The sequence below is a fragment of the Salvelinus namaycush genome, unplaced genomic scaffold (genome assembly GCF_016432855.1).
Source record: "Salvelinus namaycush isolate Seneca unplaced genomic scaffold, SaNama_1.0 Scaffold776, whole genome shotgun sequence".
Taxonomy (NCBI): domain Eukaryota; kingdom Metazoa; phylum Chordata; class Actinopteri; order Salmoniformes; family Salmonidae; genus Salvelinus; species Salvelinus namaycush.
The window spans coordinates 1-17,847 of NW_024061504.1; the positions used below are offsets into that span (position 1 = coordinate 1).

At 42.5% G+C, this 17,847-nt stretch overlaps 1 protein-coding gene across 1 annotated transcript; it reads left to right on the forward strand.

The window, feature by feature from the left end:
• The first annotated feature begins 6,116 nt into the window (after positions 1 to 6,116).
• On the forward strand, positions 6,117 to 10,282 carry LOC120042771 (zinc finger protein OZF-like). The gene is made up of 3 exons (XM_038987574.1): positions 6,117 to 6,242; positions 6,673 to 6,805; positions 7,122 to 10,282. Exons 1-3 carry the CDS (start codon positions 6,117 to 6,119, stop codon positions 8,531 to 8,533), a joined length of 1,671 nt encoding a protein of 556 aa, XP_038843502.1. The 3' UTR covers positions 8,534 to 10,282.
• Positions 10,283 to 17,847: the final 7,565 nt, after the last annotated feature.

The following is a 17,847-nucleotide window of genomic DNA, read 5'->3' on the forward strand; positions in this document are numbered from 1 at the left end:
AGTCTGGTTAGGTAGACCTACTGTATTATACTATAATTAGTCTGAATGGATAGGTCTACTCTAGTATACTATAATTAGTCTGAATGGATAGACCTACTGTAGTATACTATAATTAGTCTGAATGGATAGGTCTACTGTAGTATACTATAATTAGTCTGAATGGATAGATCTACTGTAGTATACTATAATTAGTCTGAATGGATAGGTCTACTGTAGTATACTATAATTAGTCTGAATGGATAGGTCTACTGTAGTATACTATAATTAGTCTGAATGGATAGGTCTACTGTAGTATACTATAATTAGTCTGAATGGATAGGTCTACTGTAGTATACTATAATTAGTCTGAATGGATAGGCCTACTGTAGTATACTATAATTAGTCTGAATGGATAGGTCTACTGTAGTATACTATAATTAGTCTGAATGGATAGGTCTACTGTAGTATACTATAATTAGTCTGAATGGATAGGTCTACTGTAGTATACTATAATTAGTCTGAATGGATAGGTCTACTGTAGTATACTATAATTAGTCTGAAAGGATAGGTCTACTGTAGTATACTATAATTAGTCTGAATGGGTAGACCTACTGTAGTATACTATAATTAGTCTGAATGGATAGGTCTACTGTAGTGTACTATAATTAGTCTGAATGGATAGACCTACTGTAGTATACTATAATTAGTCTGAATGGATAGACCTACTGTAGTATACTATAATTAGTCTGAATGGATAGGCCTACTGTAGTTTACTATAATTAGTCTGAATGGATAGGCCTACTGTAGTATACTATAATTAGTCTGAATGGATAGGCCTACTGTAGTATACTATAATTAGTCTGAATGGATAGACCTACTGTAGTATCCTATAATTAGTCTGGTTAGTTAGACCTACTGTAGTATACTATAATTAGTCTGAATGGATAGGTCTACTGTAGTATACTATAATTAGTCTGAATGGGTAGACCTACTGTAGTATATTATAATTAGTCTGAATGGGTAGACCTACTGTAGTATACTATAATTAGTCTGAATGGATAGACCTACTGTAGTATACTATAATTAGTCTGAATGGATAGACCTACTGTAGTATACTATAATTAGTCTGAATGGATAGACCTACTGTAGTATACTATAAATAGTCTGAATGGATAGTCCTACTGTAGTATACTATAATTAGTCTGAATGGATAGACCTACTGTAGTATACTATAATTCGTCTGAATGGATAGGTCTACTGTAGTATACTATAATTAGTCTGAATTGATAGACCTACTGTAGTATACTATAATTAGTCTGAATGGACAGACCTACTGTAGTATATTATAATTCGTCTGAATGGATAGACCTACTGTAGTATACTATAATTAGTCTGAATGGATAGGTCTACTGTAGTATACTATAATTAGTCTGAATGGATAGGCCTACTGTAGTATACTATAATTAGTCTGAATGGACAGACCTACTGTAGTATATTATAATTAGTCTGAATGGATAGACCTACTGTAGTATACTATAATTAGTCTGAATGGATAGGCCTACTGTAGTATACTATAATTCGTCTGAATGGATAGACCTACTGTAGTATACTATAATTAGTCTGAATGGATAGGTCTACTGTAGTATACTATAATTAGTCTGAATGGATAGGCCTTCTGTAGTATACTATAATTCGTCTGAATGGATAGCTCTACTGTAGTATACTATAATTAGTCTGAATGGATAGGTCTACTGTAGTATACTATAATTAGTCTGAATGGATAGGTCTACTGTAGTATACTATAATTAGTCTGAATGGATAGGTCTACTGTAGTATACTATAATTAGTCTGAATGGATAGGTCTACTGTAGTATACTATAATTAGTCTGAATGGATAGACCTACTGTAGTTTACTATAATTAGGCTGTGTCAAGTTGTCTAGGTGTTATAATTATTACAGCTCTGCCCAAACTTGAAAATGGCTTGCTCAACCCGTGAAGGATGGAAAGGGACAACTCAATTCCTTTTTAGTGTTTTATTATGGTTTTGATGCCATTTGTTGAATATGTTGAAACAGTTGATTTGTTGAATAGAGTAGTTGAATGACAGAGGAATAGGGAATAGGAATAGGAATAGATTGATAACCTTAAACAGAGAATAAACATGCATTATTTTACACAATAAACAATGCATGACACAGCAACAAAGCATGGCTTTGAATAAAGTAAACATTTAAACAATTTAATCTAGCACTTCAAGCAATTACTTCTGCAGTCAGAAAATATCCACAACAAAAGAAGTCACCACTCCTACCAGAGTTAAACATGTAAATTGTGCTAAGCACTGGATGCAACATAATAAATAATTCCAAACATTACATAGCAGTTGCGTCTTTAGGGTTGAACAATGAGCTGTTTGTATGTTGAGGACCCAGCCCAAACATTTTATACCCATGCTTATCTGCCAGGTGCGCATGTAAAAGTAGTCCCTCCAGAAATCCTGGCTCAATTTTTTAGTTCCACCCGTGTTTTTGGGTTATCTGCCCTCTTGAGGCCTGGAGTTCTTTAAAGGAAGAGCTGCCATTGTGCTCATGTTTTGAGTGTTCTGTTTTTTGACGCAACACCTCCCACTTGACCTCCTGGTTCTTGAACCCAAGGAGGTCACACGAACCTCGGTGTTGGGGCAGGTTCGATTTCAGCTATCAGGCTCTTCCTTCTTCAACAGGAAGTAAAACAATGATGCGTCTGACATCCCTATGAAGAACTGTAGCAGGTATTTTAGTTGAGAGTTTCTTTGACTTCTCTTGAGCAGGCTTCACAGTTGGGACTGGGTAGCTGGGAAAAGTTCTGACATGCACATCTCTGACGATGCCCTTCTTGTCAATGTTGACACTGATGACTCTGGCTAGTTTGTAGTGACCCCTCCAGGCATTTTGGTCAGCCAGCCAGACAACATCTCCAACAGCCACATTCCTATGTGTTGTGTGCCATTTACTCCTCACGAATAGATTGGGCCCAGCTAACTGACTCCACTTCCTCCAGAACCGGTCAACTTCTGTTTGGATAGCTCTCAATCTTTTGTATGGGTAGCTTTCAAAATCAAAGCATCCAAGATCTCCTCTGGGTCCAATCCGTCCAAGCAGAAGGGAATTTGGGCTGATGTATTCTATGCAGTCCTCCCAGCTTTGAGTTCTTGCATCTATGGGCCTCTCATTGGCAAGGTTAGCAGCCGTGTAGAGAAATGTTTGAAACTCACTCCATGTGAAGAGTCCTTCTCCTCCCAGGTTGTGCAAAGCCCGCTTCACAGTACGAACAGCTGCTTCTGCAGCTCCATTCCTGTGAGGGGAGTCTGCTGGGTGGATTTTCCAGCTCCATTCTGTCCCATACTTGGAAGCTTCATTTTCAAGCTCAGATTTACTTAGTTGATCCAAGAAGAGTTAGTTCTTTGAGGGCAGGTCTGGCACCCACAAAGTTATTTTCAGGATCTGACAACAATTTCTTTGGGTGCCCTCTCAGTGCCGTGAATCTTTGGTAAGCCAGTAGGAAGCCTTCAGTCGACTGGTCACTGACAACATCTGTGTGTATAGCTCTGGATACCATGCAACAGAAGACAATACCCCACACCTTGAGCTTGGTTTTCTTTTTCACCTCGTCCTTGACTTCATACGGTCCAAATAAGTCCACTGTTATGTACTCAAATGGTCTGGCTGGTGTTATCCACTCGGATTGAAGGTCACTCATGATCTGTTGGCACTTTCTGGCCCTGGCCTAACTGCACACCACACAGTTGTCAACTCTCTTTTTAGCCAGCTTCCGGCCTTTTATCACCCAGGCTTTCTTCCTCATCCGGAGGAGTGTGCCTGCTATTTCTTCATGGTTTGCACCATGGGCCTCTTGAGCTAGGAGAGTGGATATCCATCCCTCATATGGTAGAATTGGTACGGCAGTTTCGTCCTCATCAAAGATCTGGAACCTTCCTCCACAAACTAAGAGCCCAGTCTCTTTATCTCTGTAAACAGCGAGTCTGTTGAGAGTGGTGTCTTGAAAGGTTATACCTTCTTGAGCTGCAAGGAACAAGTCTCTTAGTGCATCTTCACACTCGCCGACAGTGAGTACAGCTTGTTTGGCTCTGGACCTCCAGTTTGTTGAAAGAGCGTCCTCCCACTTTGGTTTATCTGAGGCTGAATTCTTGGTCAACATTTCTTTCCATCTCGTTGCGGCTCTCCAAACCCAGGCAATGACTCGGATCAGCCTGGTCAGACTGCTGAATTTCCTGATGTCAATCAGTTTGGTTACCGCAGAGCCGGCTGGTGATCTTCGGATCCGAGTCTTGGGTTCATCTGGGTTATTTTGCTGTGCATCACTCTGGTTTCTCTTGACCTGTGCTCTGATCAGTGCTGCCGAGAAAGCTTTCCTTCGAAGTTTGTTTATGCCTTCCTTGGCATACGCGGCGATTTCTTTGGCTGACTTATGTGGCCACTCTTTCACAGGTTGCCTCGGGAATGCTGGTCCATCCTGCCACATGGATCTCTCCAACTCTATTCGCAAAGAAAGTTTGATATCCATAGCTGTATCTCTGGATTGCTCCCAACACTGACTGTCCAGTAGATGGAGCCATCGTTCAATTTCTATTCGAATGTGCTTTTCAACGTACTTTCGAAGTCGTGCTGCATAGACAGCACCGCAGATTTCAGCTTTTACTGGTTCTCCCTTTCTGGCCACTCTTTCACAGGTTGCCTCGGGAATGCTGGTCCATCCTGCCACATGGAATCTTCCTGGAGGTCTTCTGGGGCTGCCCCTCTTGTTATGATGTCAGCACTGTTCAGGCCTCCTGGGATCCACCACCAGTCTTCTACGGATGTGGATTTCTGGATCTCTCCAACTCTATTCGCAAAGAAAGTTTGATATCCATAGCTGTATCTCTGGATTGCTCCCAACACTGACTGTCCAGTAGATGGAGCCATCGTTCAATTTCTATTCGACTGTGCTTTTCAACGTACTTTCGAAGTCGTGCTGCATAGACAGCACCGCAGATTTCAGCTTTTACTGGTTCTCCCTTTTGGTCCAATGGTGTGAGCTTTGCTTTGGATTCAACCAGTCTGACTTTGATGCCTTGCTGGGTCTCCCATCTTAAGTACACTATGCCTCCATAGCTCTTGTCACTTCCATCAGAGAATGTTATTCCCCAAGGTTTTCCAATCCAGTTGACTGGTGTGAGGCTTCTGTGAAAGGTGATTTGGCCAAGACGTGTGTATTCCTCAAAGAATTGGATGGCTTCTTCCCTCAAAATCGGCAGTGTATCAAATACTTGTTCTCCCCACTGTATATATTATTTTTTGGGTCAACTACCCGTTTACTTTTTAAAGGAGATTGGAATGATTTGACTATATTAAATAACTGGTGGCCTCCAGACTCTGGCAGCATGTGGTCTGAGAAAAGTGGGGATTTAAACAGGCCCTGAAAAGCAGATGGATTTCATGCCCATCCATTACCGAGTTCAGTTCATCCAGGCTACCAAGTTCCCATAATGCAACACTAACAATGATAACACAACATAGGCTACCAAGTTCCCATAATGCAACACTAACAATGATAACACAACATAGGCTACCAAGTTCCCATAATGCAACACTAACAATGATAACGCAACATAGGCTACCAAGTTCCCATAATGCAACACTAACAATGATAACGCAACATAGGCTACCAAGTTCCCATAATGCAACACTAACAATGATAACGCAACATAGGCTACCAAGTTCCCATAATGCAACACAGGCTACCAAGTTCCCATAATGCAACACTAACAATGATAACACAACATAGGCTACCAAGTTCCCATAATGCAACACTAACAATGATAATGCAACATAGGCTACCAAGTTCCCATAATGCAACACTAACAATGATAACACAACACAGGCTACCAAGTTCCCATAATGCAACACTAACAATAATAACACAACATAGGCAACCAAGTTCCCATAATGCAACACTAACAATGATAACACAACATAGGCTACCAAGTTCCCATAATGCAACACTAACAATGATAACACAACATGGGCTACCAAGTGGATGTTGCAAATTTTCACAAATTATTTCCCCCAGTGTTTTACCCAAAAGGCTCAGACTTTTATGCCCTCCTCCATTGGCCGGCCCCACCGTGGTCTGGCTCCAGTGTCTCACTGGGACATGGCTACGGTGGTCCTGCTCTGTCTTGGGGCCACGGCCCCACCGTGGTCTGGCTCCAGCGTCTCACTGGTACATTGCTGCGGTGGTCCTGCTCTGTCTTGGGGCCACGGCCCCACCGTGGTCTGGCTCCAGTGTCTCACTGGTACATGGCTGCGGTGGTCCTGCTCTGTCTTGGGGCCACGGCCCCACCGTGGTCTGGCTCCAGCGTCTCACTGGTACATGGCTGCGGTGGTCCTGCTCTGTCTTGGGGCCACGATGATACTTTTTTTACTATTGTACTTTTCAGATTTCATTAACCATTTTTTCTCATTTTACCCATAATGCAACACTAACAATGATAACAGCAGACTATACTATCATGGGACATCAGGAACAACTAAAGTTGAGTTTTCTGGACAAAGGTATAATAGTCGAAGACTTATTATCGACCGTTTATTTAGTTGTTTTACCCTCAGTGTACCAATATGACAACACTCCTACTCTCTTTTTGGGTTAACAGGAAACATTCTCCCTCCAACCCTCCTCCCCCCTACCCCTCCCGGAGTCCCCGGGTCGTCCCGGTAACACCTTACTGCTGGGTCTGAAGAGGCTGTCTGTGCGGCTGGTCGACTGCATGAAAACACCGGAGCTAAGTGGGTTTATGCTCTTATATAAATTTATTTTGAATGTCATTAATTACCACTAAATACAATCTGTTTAAAGATGTAGAATTTAAAAATATATATATATATATTTCATCTTTATTTAACCACAATACAATCTGTTTAAAGATGTAGAATTGTTACAAGCACTCCTACACCCTTGGCTACATTGCAATTTGAAGATTTAATACAATTTTACATTGAAGATTTTAAATGCTGAAATTCGGTTACAAGATTGTGAAATGCTGGGCCTAAATCTGTCTTCGATATGAAGAAGGAACCATAACTGTCTGTCTTTGCTTCACAGGGGACAGTCCTAACCATCACTCTCTCGGTAGAAGGGGTTCGTCATCTTGGGAGGCTAAACAACATCATGATGCTGAGGAGGCAGAGAAAAGTCTCTCAAGATCAGAACACCTCAAGAAACAACAGCAGAGACCCACAAGGAAGAAATCTCACTGCTGCTCTGACTGTGGGAAGAGTTACACCTCTTCAACAAACCTTAGACAACATCAGAGAATTCATACTGGAGAGAAACCTTATAGCTGTGATCAATGTGGGAAGAGATTCAATCAGAGATTCAATCTGAAGTCACACCAGATCATACACTCAGTAGAAAAACCTCACTGCTGCTCCCAGTGTGGAGCTAGCCTCTCCTCTGCCAGGGCACTAGAAGGACACATGCGGATTCACACTGGAGAAAAACCGTACCAGTGCTCAGAATGTGGGCAGAGATTTACATACTCCAGTGGTTTACGGATACATGAGAGAATAAAACACACCGGCGAAAAACCACACTGTTGCTCTGACTGCGGGAAGAGATTTGCTACATCACAAAGCTTAAAAGCCCACTGGCGGATTCACACTGGAGAGAGACCATTCCACTGCTCTGAGTGTGGGAAGAGTTTCAAACAAGCCTCAACACTCTTTGAACACAAACGAATACACACAGGAGAAAAGCCTTACCACTGTGAGCAGTGCGGGGGAAGCTATTCCTCTGCTAAATTGCTCAGAATGCATCAGAGGATTCACACAGGGGAGAAACCTTACCATTGTGCTGACTGTGGGAAAAGCTTCAGACTGTTGTGTATTTTAAGATGTCACCAGCTAAGACATACTGGAGAGAAGCCCCACCAATGTACTGAGTGTGGGAAGAGGTTTGCTGTTAAGAGTGGGCTCTGGTTACATAACATAGTGCACACTGGAGAGAAAGGCTACCAATGCCCACAGTGTGGCAAGAAGCTAGGATCATCTCATTCTCTAGAGCAACATAAGCGAACACACACTGGACAGAAACCCTTCCACTGTTCCCACTGTAAGTTCAGCTTTGCCACTAATTCAGCCCTGTACAAACACCAGAGAATTCACACAGGCGAGAAACCACACAGCTGCAATGTTTGCCAGAGGAGTTTTGGACGGTCCGATCACCTGAAAATTCACATGCAAATTCACACAGGAGAAAAGCCATACCACTGCTCTAAGTGCGAGCGTAGTTTCACTAACAACAGATCTCTGAAAGAACATGAGGTCAGACACACAGATGATAAACCTCACTGCTGCTCCCAGTGCGGTGCTAGTCTTTCTTCTGCCAGGGCACTGGAAGGACACATGCGGATTCACACGGGAGAGAAACCGTACGAGTGCTCTGAATGTGGGCAGACGTTTGCACATAGAGCCAGTCTTGGGACACACCGAAGAATACACACAGCACTGCTCTGACTGCAAGAAGAGCTTTCTCAGTGTGAGTCGAGCTGCACAACGCCAGGCGCATTGAAGAAACACCAGCTTATACACACTGGAGAGAAGCCTTACCACTGCTCCCACTGTGACAAGAGCTTCCTTTGGCAACAGTCTCTCAAAGGACACGAGCGTAGTCACAAGGGAGAGAAACCGTACTCTTGCTCAGACTGTGAGAACAGCTTTGCCACAATGGCAACCTTGCGAATTCACCAGCGAAGACACACAGGAGAAATGCCATACCAATGCCCTTTTCCTGACTGTGGGAAGAGTTTTGCCCAGGCCTGTGCTTTTAAAGTCCACAAGAGAAGGCACACAGGAGAGAAGCCGCACCACTGTGATCAGTGTGGGATAAGTTTTGTCACGTCAGGTGACTTGCGAACTCACTCCAAAAAGAAGCATTAGTGCTGCACGAGTGTGGACTCAGTTTTTCTAGATCCGATTCCTTAAAAAATCACGAGAATCCACACAGGAAAGAGGCGGTACAGCTGCTCAGTGTGACGAGTTACACCAATAATGGTCACCTGTTTAGACACCAGCTGACATACACAGGAGAGCAACGTCCTCACTCTTCTGACTGTAAGATGAGGTTCACCACTAAGAGTCAACTGATTGGACACCAGCAGAGACCCACAGGAGAGAAACCTCACTACTGCTCTGAGTGCTGCAAGAGCTTCAAGTGTTCAATGGACCTGAGAACATGTTCAGCGCAAACATAGTGGGACATCCTACCACTGCACCCTCTGAGCGCAGCTTCAGCTCCCCACAGCATCTGAAGTACCACCAGAAGACACACACTGGAGAGAAATCATTCGTCTGCACCGACTGCAGGAAGAGATTCACTCAGGCAGGTGGGTTGAGGTACCACAGGAGGATTCACACCGGAGAGAAACCTCACACCTGTGATCAGTGTGACAAGCATTTCAGTAAAAGGATCAGTCTGCAATCACATCAGTTGACACACACAGGAGAGAAACCTGTCAGCTGTGATGAATGTGGGAAGAGTTCCACACAAGGGAACCCTGGCTTCACACAAGAGAATTCACACCTGAGAGAAACCTTACCACTGCTCTCAAACTGAGGGAAATACTTTACCACCTCAAGTGAACTGATTATACACCAGAGAACACACACAGGAGCGGCCTAATGGCTGTGCACAAGAGAACAGACACAGATAAATATTTTTGTCATTTGTAAATGATTCAACACCTATAGAAACTATTATAGAATGAGCATGAAGGACACACGGTAACAACTGTGAAATGTGAACGCTTGTAGGTTGCACTCTTCATCTCACAGTTCCACCTCCGACACCGCCAAAACAACCGCTATGCGGATGGTGGCTAAAACGGATCTGATTGAATCAAGCCCTGAGAACGGACATATTTCTCAACATACTCACAACTTGCCATTGGATACAATATATTTAGAATTTGGATGCAGAAAATGAAGTTCTAGTCAAACACTGATCATGATATTTACCATCTACTGTTCAAACACTGTATGGATCATGATATTTACCATCTACTGTTCTTCTCTGCACTTCAAAAGGAACACTTGAATAGTGTATCTTTTATTTTTTAGCATTTGGATTGTGGGCTCGATTTGATTTGGCGCTAGCCGAGACCTGCATAGCTGGTGTTGTGACTGTCTGAGGTGGAACTGTGTCAGAGCTGTTCCTGTTATTGTGTCTTTGGCATCATTAAAAGTGAAGACTGTTATTTTATCAAATCAATTCTCTGTAATTATTATTACCTGATTAAACTAATCATGTAAATGTAATTAACTAGGAGGTCGGGGCACCAAGGAAAATCTTTCAGATTACAAAGTTATAATTTTCCTAATATAACTCTTCAGATATTTTAATATCTGATCAATTTGTCTTCTTATTAATGAATTGTTTACCTCGAACCCAGCCTTTACTATAAATCATCCATACACCAATTGGCTTAATCATTTATTTACTAACTAACTAAATATACACAGAAATGCATAAACAAACAAACAGTAGATACTGGTTACTAACGAATGATAGGGAAGATTCCCTAGTGGGCTAAGCCGATATGACGGCTTGGTGGACAAAGGGAAGTGGGTGTGGACTGAGATAGAAGCGGGAAAGACAAAAGGGATCACTACTGTAAATATATTAATATAATATTATATATTATATATATATATTATTATATATTATTAATATATATTATAATATTATAATTATAAAAGGGATGGTGGGTGTGGACTGAGAGAGAGCAGGAAAGACAAAAGGGAGTCACTACTATAATTATATTAATATAATATTATATATTATATATATATATATAATTATAAAAGGGATGGTGGGTGTGGACTGAGAAAGAAGCGGGAAAGACAAAAGGGAATCACTACTATAATTATATTAATTGAAATGCTAATCCTTTGCACATGAACGCTCACTCATTCGGGAATAATTGCAATCGATATATATTTACGCCCGGTGTGTCGTCGTGATCTCTGTTGGAAAGTCGCCAGTCCTTCTGCTGGAGAGGTCATCCGAGTCTTTCTGTTTCCCTGAAGATCAAAGTCTTTCGTGGTTAGAATGGATACTTCAGAGCACCATTCAGAAATGTTCTCATAGAATAGACGTTATCGGCGGTTGTCGGTCTTCGCATCCCAGGTTTACATAATTTCTAGCTGCAGACTAGTAATTAGTATCTAAGATTTGCTCTTATTCTGTAGGGATCGATAGTCTCAGAATTTAACCATTTCCAGCCGTGTAGCCAATGCTCCACGTGGTATGGTTAGGAATTCAATAACTATTCGTAATCACAGCTCACTCTGTGGGTTTGCTTAGTCTTGGTACTCAAACCTGTGCCACCTCAGTTTACACCGAGGTACGCATGGTCTGAAGAGGATTTTCTTAGGAGGGGATTTTATTCCTAACAATAGAAAAGGGTGTTCTATGATGTCGGATCATGTCTGTGCTTACGGGGGCGTGGCCAATGACTTAGTTAAACTTTAAAAGGAATACAATTCTCTCACATTAAATGTTTAACATCACATTACATAATTTCACAAATAGTTTCATCTTTACTCATTTTATACAGGAATTAGATGCAAACCTCATAACTGAGGAACCTGTATAAACAGAGTTAGGGTTATGTGGCTGTATTGTCTTTCATGAGGTCACAAACATGAAACAAAACGGACCGGGTCGTAGCTGGCTTCTCCATTCTCCAAAATATGGATATTGTTCCCGTCTCAAATTCTAGAATGTCTCAAATTCTAGAATGTAGTAGAATTTGTCTGGAGTTCCTTTGTTCTACTGTGGATCTCTCTCTCCATACTGCATGAAAAGGGGGAGAGAGTCTCCGCCAGGAATTTACGACCTCAGATAACAGAACCTGGGTGTAGGAGAGAGTGAGAAGCCATGATCTATACCCAGAAAGGGCCACGTCATGACACCATTTTATACCTAGTGTTATCCCTAGTGTTATCCCTAGTGTTATCCCTAGTGTTATACCTGGTGTTATACCTGGTGTTATACCTAGTGTTATCCCTAGTGTTATACCTAGTGTTATCCCTGGTGTTATCCCCGGTGTTATCCCTTGTGTTATACCTAGTGTTATACCTAGTGTTATCCCTAGTGTTATACCTGGTGTTATACCTGGTGTTATCCCTAGTGTTATCCCTAGTGTTATCCCTAGTGTTATCCCTAGTGTTATCCCTAGTGTTATCCCTAGTGTTATCCCTAGTGTTATCCCTAGTGTTATCCCTAGTGTTATACATAGTGTTATCCCTGGTGTTATACCTAGTGTTATCCCTAGTGTTATCCCTAGTGTTATCCCTAGTGTTATACCTAGTGTTATCCCTAGTGTTATCCCTAGTGTTATACCTGGTGTTATACCTGGTGTTATACCTGGTGTTATCCCTGGTGTTATACCTAGTGTTATCCCTAGTGTTATCCCTAGTGTTATACCTGGTGTTATCCCTGGTGTTATACCTGGTGTTATACTTGGTGTTATACCTAGTGTTATCCCTAGTGTTATCCCTAGTGTTATACCTGGTGTTTTACCTAGTGTTATACCTGGTGTTATACTTGGTGTTATACCTAGTGTTATACCTGGTGTTATACCTAGTGTTATCCCTAGTGTTATCCCTAGTGTTATACCTGGTGTTATACCTAGTGTTATCCCTAGTGTTATCCCTAGTGTTATACCTGGTGTTATACCTGGTGTTATACCTGGTGTTATACCTAGTGTTATACCTGGTGTTATACCTAGTGTTATACCTAGTGTTACCCCTAGTGTTACACCTGGTGTTATACCTAGTGTTATACCTAGTGTTATACCTAGTGTTATACCTGGTGTTATACCTAGTGTTATCCCTAGTGTTATACCTAGTGTTATCCCTAGTGTTATACCTGGTGTTATCCCTGGTGTTATCCCTGGTGTTATCCCTAGTGTTATCCCTAGTGTTATCCCTAGTGTTATCCCTAGTGTTATCCCTAGTGTTATCCCTAGTGTTATCCCTAGTGTTATACCTGGTGTTATACCTAGTGTTATACCTGGTGTTATACTTGGTGTTATACCTAGTGTTATACCTAGTGTTACCCCTAGTGTTACACCTGGTGTTATACCTAGTGTTATACCTAGTGTTATACCTAGTGTTATACCTGGTGTTATACCTAGTGTTATCCCTAGTGTTATACCTAGTGTTATCCCTAGTGTTATACCTGGTGTTATCCCTGGTGTTATACCTAGTGTTATACCTAGTGTTATCCCTAGTGTTATCCCTAGTGTTATCCCTAGTGTTATCCCTAGTGTTATCCCTAGTGTTATACCTAGTGTTATCCCTAGTGTTATACCTAGTGTTATCCCTAGTGTTATACCTAGTGTTATACCTAGTGTTATCCCTGGTGTTATACCTAGTGTTTTTCCTAGTGTTATCCCTAGTGTTATACCTGGTGTTATCCCTGGTGTTATCCCTGGTGTTATCCCTAGTGTTATACCTAGTGTTATACCTAGTGTTATACCTAGTGTTATCCCTGGTGTTATCCCTGGTGTTATCCCTAGTGTTATCCCTAGTGTTATCCCTAGTGTTATCCCTAGTGTTTTACCTAGTGTTTTACCTAGTGTTATCCCTGGTGTTATCCCTGGTGTTATACCTAGTGTTATACCTAGTGTTACACCTGGTGTTATACCTGGTGTTATACCTAGTGTTATCCCTAGTGTTATCCCTGGTATTATCCCTGGTGTTATCCCTAGTGTTATCCCTAGTGTTATCCCTAGTGTTATCCCTAGTGTTATCCCTAGTGTTATCCCTAGTGTTTTACCTGGTGTTATACCTGGTGTTATACCTAGTGTTATACCTAGTGTTATACCTATAGTGAAAATGGACATTGGCTGCATGGAGGAGTAGGAATCCCATCCAGCCATGTTTACAAACTCAAACTCTGGAATGTAATTTAGGGCCGGATTCAATCCGTTCTGCCTTAATCCGCCATAACCGACAACTGCATAGTCGTTTCATTGTTTTTATTCAGGTGATGTCCGAGGTGCAAATGCATTGGAGCTGTCAAATCTGAAACCTGCTGTGATACCCATCACTGATGTTGCCACTGGATAATCTCATGCAGTTTTTTTAGATTCAAACGTTTGTTGTAATCTACACCTCGATTAGCCTGATATGTTGTATGGTGGAAAATTACAAGAGTATGTTCTATACTGCTTATGTATTGAGTAGGTGGATCAGTGAGGGTGCAGCTACATCCTGTCTTCATACACTGAGGGTGCAGCTACATCCTGTCTTCCATACACTGAGGGCGCAGCTACATCCTGTCTTCCATACACTGAGGGTGCAGCTACATCCTGTCTTCCATACACTGAGGGTGCAGCTACATCCTGTCTTCCATACACTGAGGGTGCAGCTACATCCTGTCTTCAATACACTGAGGTTGCAGCTACATCCTGTCTTCCATACACTGAGGGAGCAGCTACATCCTGTCTTCCATACACTGAGGGAGCAGCTACATCCTGTCTTCCATACACTGAGGGAGCAGCTACATCCTGTCTTCCATACACTGAGGGCGCAGCTACATCCTGTCCTCTATACACTGAGGGAGCAGCTACATCCTGTCTTCCATACACTGAGGGTGCAGCTACATCCTGTCTTCCATACACTGAGGGTGCAGCTACATCCTGTCTTCCATACACTGAGGGAGCAGCTACATCCTGTCTTCCATACACTGAGGGAGCAGCTACATCCTGTCTTCCATACACTGAGGGCGCAGCTACATCCTGTCTTCCATACACTGAGGGTGCAGCTACATCCTGTCTTCCATACACTGAGGGTGCAGCTACATCCTGTCTTCCATACACTGAGGGTGTAGCTACATCCTGTCTTCCATACACTGAGGGTGCAGCTACATCCTGTCTTCCATACACTGAGGGTGCAGCTACATCCTGTCTTCCATACACTGAGGGAGCAGCTACATCCTGTCTTCCATACACTGAGGGAGCAGCTACATCCTGTCTTCCATACACTGAGGGCGCAGCTACATCCTGTCCTCCATACACTGAGGGAGCAGCTACATCCTGTCTTCCATACACTGAGGGTGCAGCTACATCCTGTCTTCCATACACTGAGGGTGAAGCTACATCCTGTCTTCCATACACTGAGGGTGCAGCTACATCCTGTCTTCCATACACTGAGGGTGTAGCTACATCCTGTCTTCCATACACTGAGGGTGCAGCTACATCCTGTCTTCCATATACTGAGGACGAAGCTACATCCTGTCTTCCATACACTGAGGGTGTAGCTACATCCTGTCTTCCATACACTGAGGGTGCAGCTACATCCTGTCTTCCATACACTGAGGGTGCAGCTACATCCTGTCTTCCATACACTGAGGGTGTAGCTACATCCTGTCTTCCATACACTGAGGGTGCAGCTACATCCTGTCTTCCATACACTGAGGGTGCAGCTACATCCTGTCTTCCATATACTGAGGACGAAGCTACATCCTGTCTTCCATACACTGAGGGTGTAGCTACATCCTGTCTTCCATACACTGAGGGTGCAGCTACATCCTGTCTTCCATATACTGAGGACGAAGCTACATCCTGTCTTCCATACACTGAGGGTGTAGCTACATCCTGTCTTCCATACACTGAGGGTGCAGCTACATCCTGTCTTCCATACACTGAGGGTGCAGCTACATCCTGTCTTCCATACACTGAGGGTGTAGCTACATCCTGTCTTCCATACACTGAGGGTGCAGCTACATCCTGTCTTCCATACACTGAGGGTGCAGCTACATCCTGTCTTCCATATACTGAGGACGAAGCTACATCCTGTCTTCCATACACTGAGGGTGTAGCTACATCCTGTCTTCCATACACTGAGGGTGCAGCTACATCCTGTCTTCCATACACTGAGGGTGCAGCTACATCCTGTCTTCCATATACTGAGGACGAAGCTACATCCTGTCTTCCATACACTGAGGGTGCAGCTACATCCTGTCTTCCATACACTGAGGGTGTAGCTACATCCTGTCTTCCATACACTGAGGGTGCAGCTACATCCTGTCTTCCATACACTGAGGGTGTAGCTACATCCTGTCTTCCATACACTGAGGGTGCAGCTACATCCTGTCTTCCATACACTGAGGGATCGGTAACTGCTCCAGAATTGCAATTCTTATAATAAACGTTGTTGTTTGAAGAATCTGCAGCCTCTTCCTTTTGATTGGAATTTCCACAACAGTTGTAATTCACACCTCAACTAGCCTGATATGCTGTAATTCACACCTCAACTAGCCTGATATGTTGTAATCTACACCTCAACTAGCCTGATATGTTGTAATCTACACCTAGACTAGCCTGTTGTAATCTACACCTCAACTAGCCTGATATGTTGTAATCTACACCTCGACTAGCCTGATATGTTGTAATCTACACCTCGACTAGCCTGTTGTAATCTACACCTCGACTAGCCTGTTGTAATCTACACCTCAACTAGCCTGATATGTTGTAATCTACACCTCGACTAGCCTGATATGTTGTAATCTACACCTCAACTAGCCTGATATGTTGTAATCTACACCTCGACTAGCCTGATATGTTGTAATCTACACCTCGACTAGCCTGATATGTTGTAATCTACACCTCGACTAGCCTGTTGTAATCTACACCTCGACTAGCCTGATATGTTGTAATCTACACCTCGACTAATCTGATATGTTGTAATCTACACCTCGACTAGCCTGTTGTAATCTACACCTCGACTAGCCTGATATGTTGTAATCTACACCTCGACTAGCCTGATATGTTATAATCTACACCTCGACTAGCCTGATATGTTGTAATCTACACCTCGACTAGCCTGATACGTTGTAATCTACACCTCGACTAGCCTGATATGTTGTAATCTACACCTCGACTAGCCTGATATGTTGTAATCTACACCTCGACTAGCCTGATATGTTATAATCTACACCTCGACTAGCCTGATATGTTGTAATCTACACCTCGACTAGCCTGATATGTTGTAATCTACACCTCGACTAGCCTGATATGTTGTAATCTACACCTCGACTAGCCTGATATGTTGTAATCTACACCTCAACTAGCCTGATATGTTGTAATCTACACCTCAACTAGCCTGATATGTTGTAATCTACACCTCAACTAGCCTGATATGTTGTAATCTACACCTAGACTAGCCTGTTGTAATCTACACCTCAACTAGCCTGATATGTTGTAATCTACACCTCAACTAGCCTGATATGTTGTAATCTACACCTCAACTAGCCTGATATGTTGTAATCTACACCTCGACTAGCCTGATATGTTGTAATCTACACCTCGATTAGCCTGATATTCACCTTTATTTAGTTTAGATGTTTTATTTGAGAGTCATTATTTCTCCAGCCTCTCGTTAACGCTTGATCTGATTGAGGGGAGCCCTACATGTCAGACTAACCAGTGAGTTTATCATTACGGACTGGTGACTAACCAGTGAGTTTATCATTACGGACTGGTGACTAACCAGTGAGTTTATCATTACGGATTGGTGACTAACCAGTGAGTTTATCATTATGTATTGGTGACTAACCAGTGAGTTTATCATTATGTATTGGTGACTAACCAGTGACCTTATCATTATGTATTGGTGACTAAGCTAATTGTGCTTAAGATGTTTCACAAAACTTTGATTTTGCATTAATGAGAGAAGTGTTCAACTCCATTGATTTCCCTAGGGTTCTGAACATAAGAAAGCGGGTATTACAAGTGTTATGGGTTTAGAAAATAAGCCAT

Bases quoted from the DNA above. Each gene is read 5' to 3' on its own strand.
- LOC120042771 (XM_038987574.1), top strand. From the start codon at position 6,117: ATGCCCTCCTCCATTGGCCGGCCCCACCGTGGTCTGGCTCCAGTGTCT. The intron at 6,243-6,672 runs GTACATTGCTGC...TTGGGTTAACAG, and splicing joins CTGGCTCCAGCGTCTCACTG to GAAACATTCTCCCTCCAACC. The intron at 6,806-7,121 runs GTGGGTTTATGC...TTTGCTTCACAG, and splicing joins CATGAAAACACCGGAGCTAA to GGGACAGTCCTAACCATCAC.